This window comes from Cimex lectularius, unplaced genomic scaffold (genome assembly GCF_000648675.2).
Source record: "Cimex lectularius strain Harlan isolate CLEC.00 unplaced genomic scaffold, Clec_2.1 scaffold66, whole genome shotgun sequence".
In the NCBI taxonomy this organism is placed as follows: Eukaryota; Metazoa; Arthropoda; class Insecta; order Hemiptera; family Cimicidae; genus Cimex; species Cimex lectularius.
The window spans coordinates 1,153,699-1,176,782 of record NW_019392701.1 but is presented as its reverse complement, the minus strand read 5'-3'; the positions used below and the strand labels follow the sequence as shown (position 1 = coordinate 1,176,782).

The 23,084-nt window shown below is 38.7% G+C and overlaps 1 protein-coding gene and 1 long non-coding RNA gene across 2 annotated transcripts in view; one reads left to right on the top strand and one right to left on the bottom strand.

Moving 5' to 3' along the window:
- Positions 1 to 5,829: 5,829 nt before the first annotated feature.
- LOC106668918 overlaps positions 5,830 to 23,084 on the bottom strand; it is an 18,732-nt gene continuing 1,477 nt past the window's right edge. The window contains exons 2-3 of the mRNA XM_014398108.2: positions 9,306 to 14,249; positions 5,830 to 7,848 (exon numbers count right to left, since the gene is read on the bottom strand). Coding sequence (XP_014253594.1) covers positions 7,228 to 7,848; positions 9,306 to 14,240 — 5,556 coding nt within the window. The 5' untranslated portion in view covers positions 14,241 to 14,249 and the 3' untranslated portion in view covers positions 5,830 to 7,227. The remainder of the gene's footprint in view (positions 7,849 to 9,305; positions 14,250 to 23,084) is intronic.
- Positions 14,830 to 23,084, top strand: part of LOC112126654 — a 25,535-nt gene continuing 17,280 nt past the window's right edge. Inside the window, exons 1-2 of the long non-coding RNA XR_002910117.1 lie at positions 14,830 to 15,081; positions 15,162 to 15,454. This is a non-coding gene — a long non-coding RNA (uncharacterized LOC112126654). The remainder of the gene's footprint in view (positions 15,082 to 15,161; positions 15,455 to 23,084) is intronic.

The window sequence follows — 23,084 nt, the reverse complement described above, 5'->3', positions numbered from 1 at the left end:
AACTAATAACAATGGGTACTGAAAACGAAAGTTTTTATTTTGCAGCAGTAGTCACTGTGTTCTTCACAGACATGCTTTAGCTATGAAACAAATGCCAGCTTCTTTAAAAAAAGTTGTGGATGAGTCTGTACAAACTATCAATTATATTAAGACGTGGCCATTGAAGTCAAGACTTTTCATAACAGTATTTGTCAATATGGGGAGCCTTGTTCATTCCCAGCTTCATCATACAGAAGTTAGGTGGCTGTCTTGTGCGAATGCACTTTCACGATTACAGGAATTGCGTTCGGAAGTTTTATGTCGGTTGATGGACCACAGTTTCAAATTGGCCAACATTGTCAATGTTGAGAAATGGCAGTACTGTCGTATTTATATTTTCATTAAAATGAATGAGATGAGTCTTTCTTGCATGGGGAGAGTATTGGGTTGTCCGGAAAATAATGCAGGATTTTGGTATTAAACAAAAAAAAAGAAACTAGTTACTTTAAAGCAATGTTCTTTNGAAGGATATCACAACTTTCGATGCTAATGACAAAGTTGACGCCTTCAAAACAATAATCCCTTTGGGTTGAATCTGTTGAGAAGGAAGAAGTGGAGAGTTTCCCTGTGTTAAATGATTTTTAAAAAACTAAAAATTTGGTGCTTGTGAACGTTGTATTGATGAAACATGTGAACAACTTCGAAGTTTGGTGATGTCCTTTGAGCACTACTTCACATCAGCTCCAAGATACAATGCTGCTATACCATGAATGGATCGTCAAACCGTTTTCAATTTCGACAGAGCCAACCAGTATACCTTCAGGTGAATACAAATGTTTGATAGACATTACTTCAGGCCACCTTGAAATATGCCTTCGAGTCTGTTACTTACCCTCATTTTCAGCTCGTTCTGGATAGAAAAAAAGTTTAACTGCACGTTGAAAAAGTAAAATATGTTCGTTCATTTGATAAAACGTACCTAGCGAATCCGAATTTTCTATCTACAGCCACCATAACTAAATACAGAAGCCATTTAGATAGTGAACCCGACATCTGTCTTCTCCAGCTATCAAAATTTAAACCCAACATATCCAAATAGTACAGGCAAAAACAATTAATCTCATCCCATTAATTCATTAATCATTAATGTTCAAATTATTACTTTTGATATTGGATCGAGTTTTACAAACCTACTCATTCCATTTTTACATACCTCTTTTTGTTTTCCACATTTTGTAAATAAAGTTAAGTATGTCAATCTAACGTTTGTTTTCATAGTCACATCCCTTTCCATCACCTAATTAGGAATCGACTGGCTAAATGCGAGGGGTCCTCATTTTGTTCTGTGAAAGGGGTCCGATAGCTATAAAGTGTGGTAAGCCCTGGTTTAGAGGACCATTCCTGTTCCTCCAATTAAGAACCCCCCATCATTCAGCCCTTAACATCAGTGCACTGCGATCCCCCACCGGTGTTGTGCGCATTGAAATCGCTCAACATCATAATCTGTTGGGGGAGTCGCTCGATCAGGGCAATCCTCATTGCTGTACAACAGTGCGTCTGGTGGAAGGTAAACAGAGCACAGTGTGATGCACTGTGGATCATCTGGTGTGATTATAGGAGTGGATTCTATTGGATAAGGATTGGGCAACTCGACTGGGGTGAGAGAAGTGTTTAGTATGGAAAGTGGAAAATGTTTTGGGAATTATTTTTTGCACTAAAGGGATTTTGAGATCGTTGTGAAGGGTGTTGTTGGAGACGTAGTAAGGATCTGACTATGATTCTGAGGACTTCGGTTTAGAAGGGTTGTATTCCTTGGATGTTGGAAGGTTTGGCAGTGCCCCACAGTTCTAGTTCGTACGTCGAGATAAGTTTTAGTATTGTCATGTAGATTGCGAGTTTGTTTTTAGTTGAAACGTTAGATTTGCATGACAGTAGCCTGCAAAGTAGCCCGAAACGTTGGTTTAGTGCCTTTCCTTTTAATCGTGTGTGTTGGTTCCAGGTTTGTCTTGAGTCTAGATGGACTTAAGGATCGGCCCAAGTACACTGCCCTGAGGTATTCTCCCTCCCAGAGAACAATGGTCGGAGTAGCAGATCCTCGACAGAATCTGCTCCTAAATAAGATTTTTTAAATATTTTATTTACAGTGTAGTACATCTACTCTCAATTAGGTACCAAGTTTATATAAAATAATTAAAAAAAGAAGCCTGGAGAAACGACCCACTGGCAGCACACCCACTAAGTGTTCTATATTTAATCAAGGTTAGTGTCAGGAAAGTAGATCTCTCGGCCATCGTCTTTTTAATCGGCAAAGACGGTTGGAGGGAATTTGTCGGGATGACAGTTTTGTATTTGAGGATTTATGGTGGTTCGGAGGTTTAAAAGTGGCGAGAACGATAGTGGATTACATCTTGGGCAAAAGGAATATTTACGCCTGTATGAGTAGTTTCGTGGGACACATAAAAGGGCCGATTGGGCTCATTGGATGCGGAAGATATTTGAATTTTTGGCTGAACCCCACACTTCCAGTCCGTACGCCCGTATCGTCTTCACAATGGTGTTATAGTAGTTTTTCTCAGAGGTAAGTAAGAGCGTTTATCAAGAAGTCGTGAAAATGCTCTGTATCGTTTCATTACTTATTGTCGTTTCAGTCGTGTGTGAAGATTCAAAGTCAGACGTTTGTCAATATATAATCCCAATATATAGTTGGGAGGGGTACGTGGTTGAAGTAGACTAGAGTGGGGATCTTTCAGCGGAGAGTGAAAGTTGTCTGAGTGGGTTTTTCTGGATTAAATTTTATTTTTTTATTTTTTGACACCATCACTCCAGTAGTGTGAGGTGTTTCTGAAGGTTTCGAGTGGAAATGACTGGATCAGAGTTAAGTAACTACTTACTAAAGTAATGGATCGCTGAATCATCTGCAAAGGTCAGGGTGGTGGTTCGAGGATAAGATAGGAGGTCAGCTGTCTACACCTGGAAGAGTAGGGGGCCCAGAACACTGCCCGTTCGTACACCAGCATGGAGAGGTAGCAGGATAAAAAGTATTATGTAGGATGAAGGAGCTCGGGTGCCAAACTCGATCAAAGGCCTGGGCCACATCAAGGAAGGCCCCCGAACAATCTGTTCCAATTCAAGAGCGGCAGTAATGACATCTACAACGCGGCGGCACTGCTTGACCGGTGAATGACGGTTGCGAAATACAAACTGATGGTCTGTGCTAACTTTTTTAGAATCAAGGACGAGAGGATACATTTTAAAATAAGCCATTTTAGGACTGTCCCTGGAATTTGGTGGCCATCCACCACGCCTGTGTACGAAGATCGGACGGAGGAAGCGTAAAGCATGCGAAGATACGAAGACTACGTAAGGGGTGGTGGATGGGGAGCGGTGATGTGCCACTGTGAAAATGGACGTCTCAAATTCCTGAAATCTCTCCTTTTTATAAATCCTGACGCCCATTATTTATATGCCCATTTTATATTCTCTAAACCAGCCCGACACTAATACAAACTAAGTGTGAAAGTTTAATCGAACTCGGTTCTGTTAGTTTTCGTTTTTATCATTAACACACATACGAACATTCATTTTTATGTATTTTTTGTTATTTTACCACTGCCACTTCACTAAAGGACTTTTAAAACAAATAATACTAAGTTTAATTTTTCTATTTTGCTTCAACAGGCCAGAACTGTGTTACTAATAATCAAGTGGATAAAAAGATGATTGAAAGCGAGCTGAGATTCCAGGATGCGTCATTCACGATCTATGAATAAAAAAATTGGAATTTTGAATAACTGGTTTTATACACAGTTGATGAAGAATAGCTTTCCACTTCGCTGTACGGATTTTTATTGGGACGACTTTTGGATTATTAATCCACAGAGATGGAATCTCTGAATTTCACTTGTTTCAAGACGAAGCCTTGACATTAATTCATCCGGTTATAACTTCCTAGTGATGAACATTGAGATAATAACGGCACATATTGCCAGAATTATAAATGTCTGATTATGAGATATCAATCAGCTAATCGACTGCTATTAGCAATCGAATCATCAGTGGCACTGTAATTATCAGACGTATCTGTGCTTATAAAAATTACTTTTTATTAAGGAAAACCAATTTTGGCCATCTCAATAAAAAAAAATTGTCTTGTGATTTGAAAAATAAACTGAACTTACAATCACAATTGTATTTATTTTTAGTATCGTAAGATACTCTTACAAATATATTAAATCTTGTAGCCATGCACATTTAGAATTTCTCAAACCAATTTCAATTTCTTTGAAAAAGTTGGAAAATTGATTGCCACATCCCAAAGATTGTTGGTCTTTTGAATAATTAACCCGTGTAAAAGTAAGTACAGTGCATTGAGTTCAGGTCGACTAAAAAATAAGTTCTATTTTAATTGAGAACATAGAAAGTACATATATATACGATATATATATATGATTACAACAAGTTTTTTTTCACACGGTCACAGCATTAACACTAATGCCAGCGCCACACCCGGAGGACACATTCTATGAGAAACCAAAATGCTGGCACTCAGTGTGTGGGATTAAAGGGCAAGGAGGTCTCAAGGTCAACGGCGATTGAGACGTAGCGGGTTCTCGGGATGGGAATGTGTAAGGATGGCTCGAGCAGTATGGTTAGGATGGATCGAGAGATTCTTGTCTTGGTGTGAAACGTCTGGAATGGAGAACGGATCAATTCGTTGGCAGACGGAATGTTAAACCCATTGTGGACAGTGAGGTTAGTGACATAGTAAGGAGCTTTGACGATTTGTTTGGGGACTTTTGATTGGAAGGATTGGATGCGCTGGATGGCTTCGCAGAACCTCATAGTTCCACACCATATGTCCAAAGTGGTCGTAGTAAAGTGTTGTGTAAGGTTAGTTTAGTGTTGACGGTCAAGATAGATTTTGGACCGAGAAGTCTTATGTCAAGTTGTTGTCTATTAAGCCTTGTGTGGGGATTCCATGTCAGTCTGCTGCCTAATGACTAGAATGAAAATCGGTATTTCTTTGTCGTTGATGTACTTTGGAGGGAGAGAACGTACACATTACATTTTTCTTCATTCGATGTTGTCCTCCATTCTTTCACCAATGTTCTATAAGATCAAGTTGTTCTTGGATGTTGGAGGTCGCTTTGATAGGATTCGAGTTAGAGGACAAAAATGTATTGCTATCATCCACGGAGGTGGTAATGATTAGGGTGTGAGGTAGATCAGCAGTGTGATATTAAGGATGGGGCCAAGAATGCTCCCTTGTGGGTCGCAGTTTGACTCTGTCTGACTTCCGAGAACTCGTTCCCGCACCTCACTCTCCAACAGCGGTCTGTTATGTAGCAGGATAAGGTAATAAAGAGTGGTTAGGAAGCGTTTAAGTTTATAAAGCATTCGCGTGGGCCAGGACCTTTCCAAAGCCTATACTACATCTAGGAACGTACCAAGCAATACTCTTTATACTCTAGAACACAGGAGATTGTGACAACTCTGAATCCTTGTTGGATCGTTAAAATTAAAATAAAACTACAAGTATTTAAAAAAGTAAGTGTTATTTCCTATACAGAATTTTAAAAATTGATTCTTTCGCTTAAAAGGACAGATTTGGCCAGTTCAATTGTTTTTAAGAATCAATTATATTCTTCAAGCTCTTTCATAATTATTAATGATAATTAATAGAGGAGTTAGGTTAATTACCAAAACCTAAGACGCACTTACAACGAACGAAAATTGGCTACTAAAAACATCCAATCAATTGAGTGGTTTTTTTTTTTCACTGTTGATGAAACACATTTATAAAACCAGAAATAAAAGAGGAAAATGGGTAATAGATAAATCATAACAAGAAACATGTAAAAAATGTATTTGATATAGAATATCTTAAATAAATACGTCATATTTAATGGCAAACATGAATGAACTAAACATACATCTCTGATTTCATGATTAAGGATAACAATACACTTTTATCGCGAATAGTAAATGCAAAATGTCACTTTTGCGACACTGCACTATGTACATGTTTTCCCCTTATAAATTACGAGTTTTATTATTTACAAAACTAGTTTTACAACTGGTCGCCCAAGATAGCCACGTCTATGACTATTTTTATTAAATTAATAAATAAACCACGACATTTCACATTCTCCCTGCAAAGGAAATAAAAATACAAACAAACAAAACATAGACAATAAATTGAAAAAATTACCATTTTGCAAAAGAAAAAAACGCTCAACTATCGTATATCTAACAGATTGTTCATGACTTTTCATTTTGGGTTTTACAATTGTGCATACTTTCCGAACCATGAGGACTCCAGCACAAATTCGCCATCAGGGGAAAATGGGATCGGTTCGAAAGGTACACATTACAAATAATTAAAAAAAAAAAAAAAATACAATTTATAAAAGGACTTAGCCCGCCTCGTCATTTGCAACATGGATATTAAACAGAATGGATTACCGATAAACGAATTAATTACGGGTAACGACAAAAACTGATAAATTAGCTTAAAAATATTTCTTAGTAATTATATGCATGTTGCACTAAATGCATCTAGATTTAATTAAGAAATAAATAGATCTACCAAGCAATGCTTATTAAATATGTCATGGAAGCCCTAAAATCTTTTAGGCCGTCGTTACGGTTATGAATTTTCCGAATTTCTTTCTTTGTTGTCCTTTCACGATTTAACACTGTAATTGTGTTTATGGTTTTTGTTACCAAATAAAAAATTAAATAAATCTTCACAAATATATGGGCACTGGAAAAGTTGGGTCGAGAATTGGTGGAGTAGAGAAAGTTATTTAAAATTTCTATGGTTTTTAGTTTAACTATTTACGTTAATAACGACCGAGGTGTAATAGCCTGTAGAACACAAATCCTAGATCGCCAAAATTGAAAACACGTTTGTATTTTAATTATTGCGTAAATAATCTCCCATTATTGATTGTGCCACATAGAATGGGTTCGATACAGACAGAAAATTCTTACGAGTAAAAATTAAAATAAAACATTTTAAAAGGAATAAGCGTTTGATACATGTATCTTTATTGAAAGGCACAGCCGATAAAAGTGTTTTGAACTATTAATTTTTTTCGTTCAAGAAAGAAAATAGGACAACAAAAAGAGCGTAAAATTGGTGCCGGTTGGGTAAGTTTACGAGGCTAGCTATATTATCACGACGCCCGCTATTGTATCAAAACAATGACTGCCTTGCTAAAAATCTGATCAATTGATACGGTGTTATTCTACAGTCATAAGATCACTCTCATCTTTAACGCCGGTGTCTTTTCCGCGTTTTGTTTTCACGCAGCGCCCTTTGTAACAGATTTCGGTCTCTAATGAAATTTCAGTGGTCGTTGACGTTCCTAGCACTTTCGGAGTGACAGTCTGCGGGTAAAAAGTTGTAGAAGGAGCCTCACTATTAAACAGGGTTCCATCTTCTATTTTGGACGTCGTGTATGTTTGGTCGAATTCCGTAGTTGTCGGGATTGTCGTCGTGTCGTAAGCTTCTGTCGTTGCTTGAGTGGTTTCATCCACCACGTCCTGTTTTTCTTTTCCTTCTTCATTGCCACCCTTCATGTAATCCCTTATCATGGTCGTAAGAGTGTTTTGATACTGTTCCATGACAGACGGGGCTTCCGTCGTAGTGTCGGTCATTGAAGAATCGACCTCTTTGCTCTGGTTGGCCAATTTATCTACAGTTTCTTTCACTTGATCCATTTTTTTCTCGTTTGCCTTAATTGGATTAACAGGGAGAGAATTGCCGGAGAGAGATCCAAATCGCTGTGATTCTGCAGTCTCTAAAAAGTCCTTCGGCTTCTTAACACGAACCCTTACCCATGTCCCGCGCCTCTTCCCGGGCTGAAACATAAACAGAAAACAGACAACGTCAATATAAAGGTCTTGAAATTATTCTGGTAAAATTACGAAATGGTTTCTCCTCTCAGATAAAGTATTGTTTCGGGGTTTTAAACATTGCCGTGGCTTGACCAAGCAAAACTATTGCTACCATAAAATTCGAATAGTTCGGTCGCTCCGATCATTCTGATCTGGCTAAACTCGCTGTTCTCTCTCAGCTCTCTGTCAGCGGGTTTCGCCATATCAGTGCTTGCTACCACCGAAAAATTTACATCAACAAATGGACAAAACTGACTCAACAACCTTCTGAATAATTTTAGGTTGGACAAGGCTAGAAACTCTTACAGTCGTGAGATCGTTGAGGTCTGAGGGGTGATGAACCTGTTTACCGGCCTGCCTATCTACCCTGTTTTGATCTGTCAGGCGCGTTTCGTTAGTCTGCGAAGATCCCGAAATGAGTCTGATAGATCAAAATAGCAAAGATAAGCCAGACCAGAAGGATCGGAAAAATGATCAAATTCGTACTGAGAAATTTCAAATATTTTTCAGCTTCAAGGACTTGGGGCAATAAAGAAAATTTTCAATAGCATATGGAATCACAAAACCAACAGTCCTAGTATTACATATCGGGTTAGCCCTTGAAACATAACAAACAACTGAAAACTAAAACAAACATAATCTACAATAGAAATGTATAACTAATTCTACTGGACAATTTAAGAACACAGTTGAGTCCTCCGTGTACCACGCAAGAAAAGTGGGCAAGCTGAAGAATAACAAAAACCGAACCTGGCGACGGCCAACAAGCTTACATTTCTGTCAGACCTGCTCACTTTTCCTTTCTCCACAAATCTGAATAGAAATACAAGGCCTGGATAATGGATAATTGGAGATATCACAGCCGAAACCCGTGTGTAAAAAAAAGCGAGACCGGGAGAGCCAGAAATATTGGAATGTTGAAATTGTTACGTCCATTAAGAAATCGGAGTAAAAAATTTATACTTTTAAAACAATGACCGGTAATCCGTAACCTGTTACTTTTTAACAATTTCTTAACAACCCTTTAAATTTTTCAGGAAGAAATCAATCGCAGAATTAATTCAATAACAATAACAAGACTGTGTTTTCAAACTTTTCCCCTTTCGAGTTCGAGCTGACCTAGAATTAGTGAACAGAACGAATTATACCCTGCAAAAAGCCGTTGTACAGAAGAGATTGCCCCTCGGTATAAAGATTGCCAGGTATTGGCAAAAATGGAGCATTGTAGATTGACACACTCGCACATTTACAGAATGTGGTAGAGAAAAGGTCTGTGATGAAATATTAACCGGTGGGGGTCCTGGATCTCCTTTCTAAGTGGGCATACAGTACCATTTTTCGCAGTAGGCCAAGTGTAACAACATTAAATAATTTGAGTGATCTAAAAATTAATTTCTTAAATTAGGTAATTAAATATTTACCTTTCTAGTAGTGCTGAGGACACTTTCCGATGTGGTTTCCTGTGATGATGCTTCTACGGTCGGTGATCCCACGCTGGCCGGTTTTTCCTGTGATTCCGCAGGATCGTCTTTGGCTTTGGCCGGCTCGTCAGCCGTATCTTTCTCTGGATATTGGCTTTCTTTCCCGACGTTGACATTCGGTTTCAATCCTGTGTATGTTACTTGCTGATCGTTTGAAGGGAAGGGCGATTGGTCCAAAGTAATGGGTTTTTCAGGATCTTGAAATCCAGAATAGTCGTCGTATTCGTTGAAAACCGGTTGGTTGTTGTTTGACTTTCCATTCCCCTTTTTCGACTGATCGGAAAGCGACGGGACATCGTCGGGTTCGTACACGTAACTTTTACTTTGCTGAATTGTAACAGCTTGATTCCAAAAATCTTCAGCTTCTTTTTGTTTTGAGGATTTTGAGTTGTATTTGTTCTCCTGTGCTGAATTTTTGTCTGGGATTAATTTGGGATTAGAGTCAGGCAAATATTTGTCCTCCGAGTAAGTCTCTTTAGCAGGCTCTTTGTAGACGGCGATCTTCTGCGTTGTAGTGAAATGCTTATAATTTTTGTCTAATGGCAAACCATCCGAATACGGTTGCGGGGTAGGGTTCGTATCTGGCACTTCCACTCTCAGACCTACATGGGGTGATTCATCGTCGGATTGATAAACCCCCTTACCCTCGGCTTGGTTGTAAACGGCCGGAGGGTTCGTTTGCGATTCTCTGTGCCTCGCCAGCGGTCTCCGAGTCGTTCTGTAGGTTTTTTCAGGCTCTGGTTCAAAATCTTGTTCCTGATAATATACCGACGGGGGTGATGTCCCTCTGTGTTTTCCCGTGGTTTTCGCTTGGTTGGTGACCCTTTCTTGTTGTTGTTCGACCCTTGACACGTAAGGCTCCCTATGTCTTTGTAGGGTTTTTTGACTGGTTTCGTAATTTTGGTAATTGTCGTATTGTTCCGTTTGGGCTTCGTAACTGAACTGAGGCTCTTTCGACTTAAAGGTGACTTTTCTGACGGGTTCCGGTGATGTATCCTGATTGTAAGGTACGTACTCTAATCCCTCGTCGTACGCCGGAGGTTGAGTAGGCCTAATTTTCCTCACTGGCTGAAGATACGTATCCTCGTCTCGTTCGACGTACGACACTTCTTGCGATTTTGGCCGTGCGGTGAATCTTTCGTTTCCTGAAACGTTAGGAGTAGTTTGATATTGTTCAAATTTGTTTTCGTCCCTCGTTACAACCGGTGACCTGGAAAAGGAGTCGTATTGGCTTCCCTTCACAGAAACGGGATTATAGCTGGCGTCTTCATCTCTGTAATTGAAATTTGGTAGCTGCGGTACTGTCCACGGTTCTGTTTCGGCCAGTACAGACGCTTCTGTGGTGGTCGTCGTAGTAGGAGTCGTCGGACGCCTGATTCTACCTCTGCTCGCGTGCAATTTGGTTTGTGGTGGGTTGGAAGGTCGCCTGGTTCTGATTAAGTACTTAACGCCCGATGGAGCGGAAGTTGTTGTCGAAGGAGCTGGGGTCGTTGTCGGCCTCAAAGGCCTTCGTTGCACAGTCCTGTGGTTGCTCAACTTTCTATGTGTTGTTCTTGTAGTTGCCTCAGTAGGCGGAGAAGTCGTATATGGTGTATCGTCATTGTTAAAAACACCTAATCTGAAACTGTTAGGGCTAAAATCCCCGTTAACCCTTTTCTCTTCCTTGTAACTCTGCTCCCGACTTTCTCCAAAGTTAGAAGGATAATTCGGAGGTTCGGTTGTAGTTTTTTGTCTGCTATACAACGGTCTGCCGCGGACTCTCCCTCGACTCCTCAAATGAGGGCGTTCTGAAGGTTGAGCCCGAGTGGTAGTTTCGACGTAATTTTCGGAAGTAGTTTTGGTTGAATATTCATCAGAGGATGTTTGTTCATGCGTCGGTCGGAATGTCTTCTGTTTTACCACAGGATTGCTTACTTCTTCATTACCGTACAGGTTTTCCGATTTGTAGACAGGTTTCATAGGAGGGTCGGTTACAACTGATGTAGTATGTTCAAGAAGGTTGTTGCGGGACGAAGAAGAAGGATATTCTTTGTAATCGGGTTGGGTATTCTCGGTAGCACGCTGTGTCGTATATTGGACGGGCTTGTAGTTCACATCGTACGAAGGCACTTCTTGTGGTTTTGCTACCTCATCTACATTCAAAGTAGGGTTTTCGTACGATTGTGGAAAGTACGTGTCCATAGTTTTAGTTCGTGCCTCATCTTCGCGATATTCTGGTGGGAGCTGACCGATCCCCACGGAGGGACCGCGGAAAACGCTGTATGGGAGTTGGTCAGCATTTTCTTTGTATTTCTGTCGCTGCAAAGTGGCTTCTGTCGAATAACCGCTGTTAGTCCGCAGGGATTTATCATTTTCGCCTTGTGCTACGGCAAACTGGCTGTTTTGATCATGATTAACCGGTCTGGGTGAAAATTGAGATTCAAAGGATGAATAAACCGATTGTTGATTTTCTGGTTGGGGTTGTGATCTGTAAGTTGCAGGTGGACTTTGAGGTTCCACGGGGTCTCGAGTTGACGGCGTTTTTTCTTTTTCATAAACGTTCGCATTTTCCTGTGGATTGTAGTAATCGGTAGTGTATTGGGGCACGAACGCCTGCGTGCGGAAATTTCTGTCTAATTCCTTTGTTCTAGCTGGTTCGGACACAAGTCTTTTATCTTCGGGTTCCTTCTGAGATTGTTGATACAAAAAGCCAGTCGTGGAATCATCAACATTTGAGTGAGTGCCGGTAGACTGAACCGCACTTTCGTGATAACGATCCTCGAAGTTCCTTTGATTATTTTGTGTGGTGTGTTGATCTTGGTGTACTTGATCATCCCTCACAAGGCTTTGTCTAACGTTCGTATATGGTTCTTCTGTGGTCGTGGTGGTGGTCGTCACTCTCGACTGAGTCCTACTATTATAGGGCCTCCTTTGTCTTTGGCCGTAGGGCCGTCTTGTCGCGGAAGAAGTAGGAGCGGAAAATTGAGCTTTTTGAGAACCGCGATAGTTATGCCCTCTCGTGTTTTGCGTTCTCCTAGGAGTCGTTGTAGTCTGAACCTCTTCAGTTACGGCTTCTGTCACCACTTCCTGCGTCGACGTCGTTGCTAATGTCGTCGGCCCGTATTGTTCTTCTTGCAGGGAATTTATCAACGAAGGTAGTTGTGGGCTAATAGAGGAGATATCCGCGGGAATGGTGTAAGGATCCCTGTAAGAAGAAGAAACCGAATAAGAGGGTGTCGTTGCGTATTTCTCGGTCACCGCTCTGGCAGTGTAGTTGGACAAAACGACCGAGCCGATATGTGGAGGAGGGAAGGGGATTTTCGAATATCCAGGGGGCGGTTGAAAATTAAGTGGCGCAACAAAGAAGGGAAGTTGCAAAACTTTTCTTTCGACTCGATTACCATCCAGGGAAGACAGGTACGGAAGTTCGAATTTTACGTATCCATGAGGCGGTTTCAAGTTAGACGGTCCAACGAAGACTTGTGGAGAATCCGGGCCAATAGTATCTAGGACAGGTATCGTTTTAGCATCTTTCAGCAAACTCAAAACGTCTCCAACTTTACTGTTAGGGGACGTTTCCATATAAACGGATAAAGGTGGCTGATTCGGCGGTGGCAACTTGGATGGCCTAACTTCATCCCTGTATACTTCCGCAGGACGTCGAGTGTTATCTTCAGGTAATAAGAAACTATCTGGCATTTTAGTAAAGCGACTTTTTAAATTGTATTCAAGTCGAGGTCTCTCTGTATACAGTTCTTTTTCATTATGATATTGTCTAAAATTTGTTTGATCGTATTGCGCTTCCTCAGTGGGATATCTTGTATTGTAATTCTGTGGTTGCGTTTGGACGTATTTGGCCTGTTCGTCTTGTTTCAATTCAGACGACGATACTTGTTGAGAGGTATCCTTTGTGGAATCGTATTCTTCTTGAGCTCTTTGAGGCTGCTCCAAGGGTGTGGATTTGGGAACGGCGACGAAATCGACGTTCGTAAGATGCCGTGCTGGTATTTGTTCCTTCAGTGGTTGGATGGGATGTCTAAATTTTTGTGTTTCTTTTTGATTGTGATGGCTCTGTGGTAACGACTGAAAAGTCGGCTCTCTGGAAAGAGCACCCTGCGCGTCCTGACTAGAGACACCATTTGATACACTCGATGCTTTACCCCTTTGTTTCAGAGTTTCGACGGGAACATAGAGAATCTGAACTTCTTCCTTCTCACCGCCTCGCATCCCTTTCATATAAGGCACCGTCTCGCCGACCGGTCTCGCTACAGGTTGTTGATGTTGTTGATGATTGGGTCTAGAATCCGCGAAAGAATTTTGTTGCGAAGCAAATCCGGGATTTTGTAAATTCCTAACAGGCAACTTTTCTTCGGGCACGGCGTGCTGTCGAACGGCGTCTTTTCTCACAGGAGGTGGTGGAGGTGGCTGACCGAAATGGTTTTGCGGCACGACGAAATGCGGTCGTAATAGCCCCGCATTGTGAGGGAATTGGTTGAAAGTATTTTCAAACTGTTGATTTAAAAGTTGTGGCGGTAATTGCTGAGCGAGTAAATGCGGGGGGATCTGAGGAGGCAAAAACTGCTGTGACAGCACCTGAGGTTGGTTGAACTTCTCTTGCTGTCGAGGAGCGTTATCCGGCCGAAACTGAGGTGGCTGGTGAAAAGTATTGGCAAAATTATTTCCGTTATCTTCTTGATACAATCCTTGTACGAGGTGGTTGCGTTGCGAAGGGGCTCCCAGGGATCGAGCCGACGCTTGTCCCAATTGCTCCGCCGACAACGGCACCCAATCACCGCTGACACGTTCAGAAGCTGGTTTGCTCCATTTCAACTGAGCCTCTTCAGCGCTACTCAAAGTCAGCACGAAGAGAATACTGGCAGTTCTTGCTGCCCACATGACGGGAAACTGAAACAAATAAAATTGCCTTATCTCAAGCGTCTCGTTTACTTACAAAAGAATACTTAAAACAATAATTGTGAGATGACTTGTTGAGGTCTGTGTAGTGAGAAACCTGAATTTTGGTTCCCATCATCTTGGCCTGCTTATCCTTGCTATTAAAGTGGTTCATCTGTGTACTATTTTGCCAGTCCTATCCTATAAGACAAGGCGAAATGCTTACACCTGTCTGTCACAACAAAACATCAAGGAATGCAGTCCAGAATGATCTTAAACAGCCAAACTACAAGTACAATTGTATCAATCTACCATCAACATAATTTCTTGTTCAAGAAGTTTAATTTTTTTACACCATTAATCGCATTCCTACTCTTACGTCATACACCTTAATGTTTTGAAACCATTCGAATAGACATGTGCTACTTTAAATTTTACCTTTTTACGGAATAAGAAATAAAAACTAAAGGTTGTCATAAACTTTGTTGTAGTTGTGCAATTTCTACGATATCTTGATGAAATTACAAAAGAAAGGATATATTTGTTGGCCTCTAGATTTAATTGTTTTAAAAAGGGTTTTTAGGCTCGGAGATTGTTTCATTTTGATAACGTGTCTAGAGGTGGTTAAGCAGGGACTCATTGACCGAGGGCCAATATATTAAGTAAGAGGGCAGACATAATAATCGACCGTAGTTGTAAGAAAACCAGTTATACATGTTCCCTCCTTGCTTAATAAAGAACAAGGTCGTTTGAGTTTCAGTTTTACTCAAGAAGTATTTACCTTTCTTTTTTATACTAGAATGCTCCGGTTTTAGTGTTCTGTTAGATCATAATTATATCTACAGTAAGTGCGTGTAACAACGTCTTTTCAAACTCAACATGTCAACTCTCCATGGCCGAATGTATAATTAAATGAAATTTTAGGAAAAGTCCAAGAAAAGGAGAAAGGAGAAAGAAGTGAAACCAAATAGATGTCGTTTTATCGAAGGAAGGAAGCCGAACCCCTTTCCGGACCGATTTGGCCGATTTGTAACTCGCGAGTGCACTGAATCTTTCAAGTTTTTTAAACTTAATCTCGTTTTTATAACTTGATCAACCTCACTTGAAAGTGTGTATGAGCGTTTATAAACCAGATCTGCGGTTGCGTGGCGCAATATTGCAAACTGAACACTCTTGCTTTGACAATGCTGAATGTCAGACTGAAAAATTTGGATTGGGTAAGTATTTTCTGTCGAATTGGCATCAATTTAAAAACAATGACACATTAAAACTCCAAAAGAAACATGATGATTTATGTCAAAACTTCTCCGATTAAGAGTTGAAGATGGAAAAAAATCGGATTATTGATGTAGGTGAGTCGAATCATTCATTGAAACTTGACAAAAAACTCCATCGGTCTCACTGTCAATTGAATATGTCCGTGTGCATTTGCAACATTGTTATTTCGACATTGATGTACGTCAGGACGCAGGGCGTTGAATTTTTCTTATCCGAATGAAAAGCTTTTGTAATCTTAACGCCTTCGAAACTAACATCAAATTAAGACATCTAAAAGCGAAACAGAGCAGGATGATTTAAGCAGAAAATTGTCCTTAGTTCAAGGTTTGTTATTTGAGCAACTGACATCAAATTAAGGTCATAAAAAGCGAAAGCAGCAGGATGATTTAAGCCGAAACTTGTCAGTAGTAAATTAAAGTAAAATGACTATAAAAAATATGTGGTAGTGTAAATCGGAACCCATCCAGTTAAAAACAGAAGCTGAGAGGAAAAAGCCTTATTTTAATTGGTATCGTTGCATTGGTATCCATAAAAACGTGACAAACAGACTCGCTTGTCATGAATGATTAATTTTTTTTTACTGACGACCTTATCATATTCGCGTTCGGTAACATGGTAGGTCATGACTGAACCGAAGAAGACGTGTTCTGTTTCACTGGATTTCAAGGGCCTGCCTCGCCGAAGCACGTTTCGCCTTAAACCGTCTGCAGAGCACGTTGGCAAACCGGTCTTCCTCCGCTCCTTACACTTTCTACACAATTCTGGACCAGTGGGCGAGGATTAGAGACAACGCGCCTACTTTGAACTTTACTACACCTCTCATTGTTTACAAATTCAACTATTGTTCTCGACAAAACCAATCCACGCTTTGAGTAGATTGTCTCCGGTTCGAACACCAAGTGTGAATGGACGAACATGCATTAGATACATTTTAAAAAATCGATTTTCTCTTGAATACGCGTGACATTGTGTATTCGTAAAACCAGCCTCGAAGTATATAATTTAAACTACAAGAAAATAAACTAAAAACTGACAACGTAGAGAAAAATGTCGTCTAAAGGTTGAATAAATTGCATAGTCATGAATTAATTGTATATAATGGCAGGTTAATCGTCGGATAATAACGAAGCAAGTTCGATGCAATAAAACGATACATTGTTAAAGCGTAAAAAATTTGACATTCCTGTACATATTTTTTACTTTATTTGTCAATTCGCCCCAGCATTATGTAAATTAAATTGCCATCCTTACCTCGACTAATAACCTTTTAATACAATTCAGAACCCCCAGCGCTATGATTTGAATATTTTCAGAATATAATCTTGCTAATATTTTGAGCAGGAGCAAGGAGGAAAGTTCATGTAGGTTCATTTCTCAAAAGGCCATTGTATTAAAGGTAAATTACACACATAATCTTCATCCCTTAGCGTAGTCATGCTTGCCATCACCTAAATATTTACCCAAACCAAATTTTTGCATAATTTAATCAATTACGCATGATATTGTTATTCTATCCTCCATTAAAGATTCCGTCCTCTCAGATCGCTCCTTTCAGGTTCACCTAATCAAGATATAACTTGGCTGAAAAAGGAGCGGATGAAAATTAATGTAGACAATAGGCAACATATAACCTTTACCCTCCGACTTGGAATAGTGCCACCACTATACCCACATCACATATCCTTTCCTACAGTACCACGTCCGCTACCTTGGGCTGTACATCGACAAAAGACTAACTTCGAATACAAGACTAAAACAGCAGGAACTGACTAGACACTACAAAACATTCTCACGACTCCTAAACAAACGATCAAAACTGACGCTTCACAACAAACGACTGACATACGAAACAATAGTTAAACCCGTTTGGACATACGGCATTGAAATGTGGGATTCAATCAAACATTCCAACTATGATCGCATCCAGATTTCCCAATCCAAAATCCTCTGAAAAATAGTAAAAGTTCCCTTCTACGTATCTAACCACACAATATAGCATTCTCTACTAAGATGGTGAAAATGATTAAACATCTCTACGAAAATGAAGCTGCGGTAAGAAACAAAAATACATATATTAGATATAATCTAGTACTTTTAGAACTAGTATGGGAGTGAAATACGGTGCTTTCTTAAGTCCATTATTGTTCCACATTTTATAAATGGTACTGATGTAGTGTTGACAGGAGGAATAAATATAAACGGTACAAAAACAAAATTGTTAGCTTTTGCTGACGATATCGCTATGGTTTCTTCTCACCGGGCGGAATTTCAATTTAATGTTAACGCCATTGAAGAATATTGCAATAAATGGAATTTCAAAATAAACTTAAGATCTAAAATTTTGGTTTGCCGTAATGCGGGGAGGACTTCTCGTTCACAAAACTGTCCTTTAAATAAAAATAAAATAGAAGTTGTAAACTCATATAGATATATTGGCATTTATTTTACTCCGCATTTAGGCTCATGTAAACATTTATATATCAAATTATCAAAAGCAAAAAATTGTCTAAATCAAGTTTGGAATTTTTTAATAGCGCGAAACTAAATTCTTGTTTCCGCTAAAATAGAACTTTTCAACAATGTGCTATTTTTTGTAAGGAGCGCAAGTATTGGAAGGTGTACAATAAACTGGAATAATTGATTACGTTCGTTATTTTTATTTTTAATTTTATTTATTTACGAGGGTTCGCAACAGCTGAGGTCATAGGATGCACAATAGGCCAATACTGGTCGCGGTGCTCAGGTCGTAAACAGGCCGGTTCCTATACAATCAAACAGAGGCCATATCAACCCCGGGGGTGCCGGTTTAAAAAAAAAAGCCTATTTGTAAATATATAGGGTTCGAACGCAAGGCCCTGGATTCGAACCCGGAACCTTTACCTTACAGTGATGAACGCCGTGTCAACGTCTAGACCGCTGCGACCACCGGCGACCCCTTTATTAAAAAGGTATTAAAGCTGCCACGTAATACTGCAAATTATTTTATTACGTTGGAAACAAAACTAGTCCCACACTATATATACTCATTAGATTGGCACCATAATTATGTTATTAAAGCCTTCCAAACGTCAAATACCAGGTTCTCAAAATTATTAGCAATGGAAGCAATAAACATAAACTCTTGCTGGATAAAAGATCTCCATAACATAAAAAAAACGAAAGTGGTGCAATAGTTTTTAACAATTGGGAAAATTAATTTAAAATATTAAGAGAACAAATCTATGCAAATCATAAAATATTATGCTTAAGTAAGGCCCAGAATTAAAAATTTACTATTATTTATAAAATCCTAAATAATAATGTTTTTTTAAATTATTTGAATGATAATTAATACAATAAATAATATTGGACGGATTATTAAGATCAGGGGTGAATTACTTAATTTAAATTACAAAAGATATAACGTGGGCTTCAAACATAACGCATGCAATGCTCAGAAATTAGAAACGATCCATCATTGCAAAGTCTGTCACGTATAAGAAATAAGACAGAGGTATTTAAATAAAGCAAATTTCCCTGAACAAGAGCTAATTGAATATCTAAATGGAAACTAAAGTCAAATTTTGCTGTAAGAGAGCATGGACTTTAAGAATGGAAATGATGATGATGATATTTTGCAGTAATTGTTGACATTTATGCGACCATTAGTTGAAGATATTTAGCAATATTTATATTAAATACTTATTTTTATTTTATTTTGTTAATATTAAATGGAAAGCACTTGTCTATTTATTAGCTTATTGATTTCAGTTTTATTTTGTACTTTTGTAGCGGATGTCTAATAATTTTATTTTCTCTTTAATGTAATTATTTAATTTACTGTTCTTAACTAAACAATAACACCGCAGATGGCAATGCCATGTCTTTTGTGAATGAAATTTGCAGGATGTTATATAATAAACGTTATTTCATTTTTGATAGGTGTATGACAATAAAAGACTAAGTTACATCCGCGAGTCAAATTTATAAATTCTATCTATCTATCTATCTAGTCACGGTGATTATCTAGGAATAGTTTAAAATCAGTCTGAACAGTCTTGTCGCAGTTTTCCGTGATGTACACGTTCTTAGGAATTTAGGAGAACAAATGAAGTCGGCGCCGGGAAAATTATTTACCTAATTAATTTATGCTGTTTGATTAGATATTTCCATTGAAATGATTACCAATTATTTTCTTTAAATTTCATTACCACTTTTTTTTTTGGGGGGGGGGGTGCAAAAGGAAAAGAAGTCCGTAACTGACGATGCGCAATCGACCATGCTTGGTCCAAACTTCACGGAAATCCATTCGCGCTTATTTCTTTCGGAAATTATTTCTTGCTACAAATAGCCCGGATAGACACGGGGAACTGGGGTGAAACTGGTTTCACCAACAAATGGGGCAAACTGTCTGTCCACCGGCTTCAGTAAAATTGCATTCTTGACACAAACTGGGCTCGGTGCGAACGTGAATATTTCGTCACCTTACACCAGAACGAAAAGTCGGCTGAAAGTTTTCTTGTTCCGATCGTCTGAAAGATAAGCGGCCAAATCTGCACTCATCCGTGAAGAGGATGGCTTTTCTCTGACAGATTGCTCAAAGACACCGATTTGCAAAAGATCACCGATCTGCACTATTATCCATTAGTCATTCGCGCTGCCTTTTTTTACTACAATTTTTGGTAAATATAAAACAGTCAAATCTCTAAACACTCACTCATCCTCTTATTCGTATGTTATCAACTATGACTATGACGTTCGGAAAGATTGATAATTAAATCAATTTGCAACCCGGTATTTAGTTGGAAGGTTGAATTAGCGTTGTTTCATTGATATTAATTTCAATTCAGTCACTCATTCATATTCAACTTACAAATAACATCAACTACACGAACTGGACGTTAAAAAAGAATGATGAATGGATCTTTTTGTTGACCAGTTGTACTAACGTTGTTTCATATATTCAACGTTAAATCGTAACACGCACAAAATTTACACAACACACATAAAACTAACTATTCCAGATTTGAAAAGTAATGGGACCAGAGCTATCATTGCGATTCTTCAGGAAGCTCAGCTTTAATCAGGGGAACCCATTTATTATGTTCATGTAATAAATTATAACAATAGAGATAAGGATAAATGAGGAGACCATAAGGCCTTCCGCACCCCGACTTGAGAAGATCTATTTTTTGTAGCTCACTGGCCAGCTTCAGGTTGTTAGTCAACCCCCATGGTCTCACCAGAGGCTCCTTTTGCGGCCTTTCCTCACCTACTTGCAAGAATTTACAGCTACCCTCCCAAAAACATAGAATGTGTTCTGCGGTCTGCTCTTCTTCCTGGACAGTGTTTCATCTGTCAATACTCATATTCGGACCAGGTGCCTCCTTAGACGGCAGTGGTCCAACCAAAATCCCGGTTCTGTTCCGTTCATTGATTCATTGTTCATGGATTCTTTTGTAATTCTTGCGGATGGCCCTTCTATGAATCACATTAAGGATCCATTTTTCGATGTGGCATTTTTTTGTGACAAGTTGTTAGGCCACAATAGGGTACAGGGCCTAGAGGATTAATACTGACTCCTTTTTTAGCCGAAATGTCCAGTTTCTCATTGTCCCATGCCGAATGCCCAGGGTCCCATGGAAACAATTCCATATGCTTTTTGCCTTTAAAAGGCCTTAAGCGCCACTGTCAGAGAAGATAGCTATCTCCTGGAACGTGTTTCTAGCCTTTAGATTTCTCTGGAGCATTGTTCAATTTCTATGATTTCAGACTGAAAACCTGTAGCATATTTAATTAAGTTTAAAGTTAGTTCACTCTTCAGACTCACCTCGGGGACTCTAACTCCAGTGCCTCTCCCCGCTTTTGAGCCGTCAGTATACCAGTAGGCATTGGCCTTCTCCAAAATTTATCGTAAATTTTAAATTAAATATTTTCGGCGGAATAACCGGCAGACCGAAATACGCTAGAAATGATCGGAAACAACCAATCTACAGATTCACCCCAAAGATCTCAATAATAATCTTACAAGCTACTGGGCAACAAATCCATGACCAATATAATTTTTGGATGTATCCTTTTTTATGGCAAGAAGTTAGGGCACTTTTGAATTATAACCATAATACAACAGTTAATTATATGGTTGTACAATATTTATTATTCATACAATATTTATTTTAAAAATACAGATAGTTTTTAATATAGTGATACAGATAGTGTTTAAAATAAACATGTAGATTTTTAAAAAAATAAACAAACCAATGAGGCGTACATAGGAAGTAGCAAATCCAAGTTTTTTTGTGTATTTTTTTACCTTTGTAAAATAGAATCGCTATTTAACCTTTTATGTCACTTTAAACTTTAAACTGCATTAGGGGCAAATTTGCGGAAGCCTCTTATAATCCTTGACCTTTTCGAAGATCAAATATTAGGCGATTTAGAAAAAATGTACGCACGCCCCGCTGTACGTTATTTAATCGGGTGTTAAGGTTACCGTTGCACAACCCGAAGGGTGATCCTTGCAACACAAGTGACTTGAAAAAATACGGAAGAGCGGGAGTAAAATCTTCGTGCCTCCTCACTCGATAACAAGAAGTACTTTCCAATTGCCGGCATTATAATGGCTGGAGGAAAGAAGTAAGAATAAATGAAATTAAGAATCAATTAATTTAAAAAAAAACAATTTTTTGTATCAATTTTTCTTTTATTGCAACATAATTTCAAACTCAAAAAGAGAGCTTTATTGGTAGTTAAACTTATTATTTTGTTTATTGCTCCAGTGTACATTATTTAGTTGAAGAAAAGTGAAGATAATCCTGACTGAACAATTTTTTTTGTTTTACAAATTATAAATATCCTAACAAATGAAATACTTCAAAATAATAACCAAATAGACCAACGCATAAACCTCAACTTTGCACTTGATCGTTTAAATTGTAAAGACTAAGGTCAAGAATAAAATATTAATCAAAACAAATCAGGTATTATAGTTATGAAATGATTTGATTTTTGTCGTTTCCTATCTCTGTCAGTCGTGTCCTTTGATAAGACAGGAATGAAGGTGGCAACAATCCAATGGATCCATGACCAATGTAATGGATCCATTTTTGGATGTATCCTTTTTTATGGCGAGATGCTAGGCCTCATTAGAATTATAACCATAATACAACAGCTAATTATATGGTCATACAATGCCGATGTATTTTAAAAAAATAAAAAATACGAGAAAGAGGTTAAACTTAAATACATTTTTAATCAGACTTTAAAAGTCGTAATTAATTCATTTACCAAAGCGATGTACCTATCGTGTTTGATTCAATTTGAAAACTAACAATTTAATGAAAAGATTTCTCTTATCACTATGCACTCGCTGGCCCTGTTCACACTCCAATGCCAATGACCCAAAACAAGATTTTAGAGAAATTAACTGACTCTAGAAAGTCCATGTAACCCGACAAAGACTGTGAACACATCGCATCCAAAGGATAGATAATAATTATTGTTGTACACATCATAAAGTTCGTCCACAGAAGCTTTGCAATGTAATCTTCAATAATTTATTATTATTATTAGTTTTTTTGGTGATAGAGT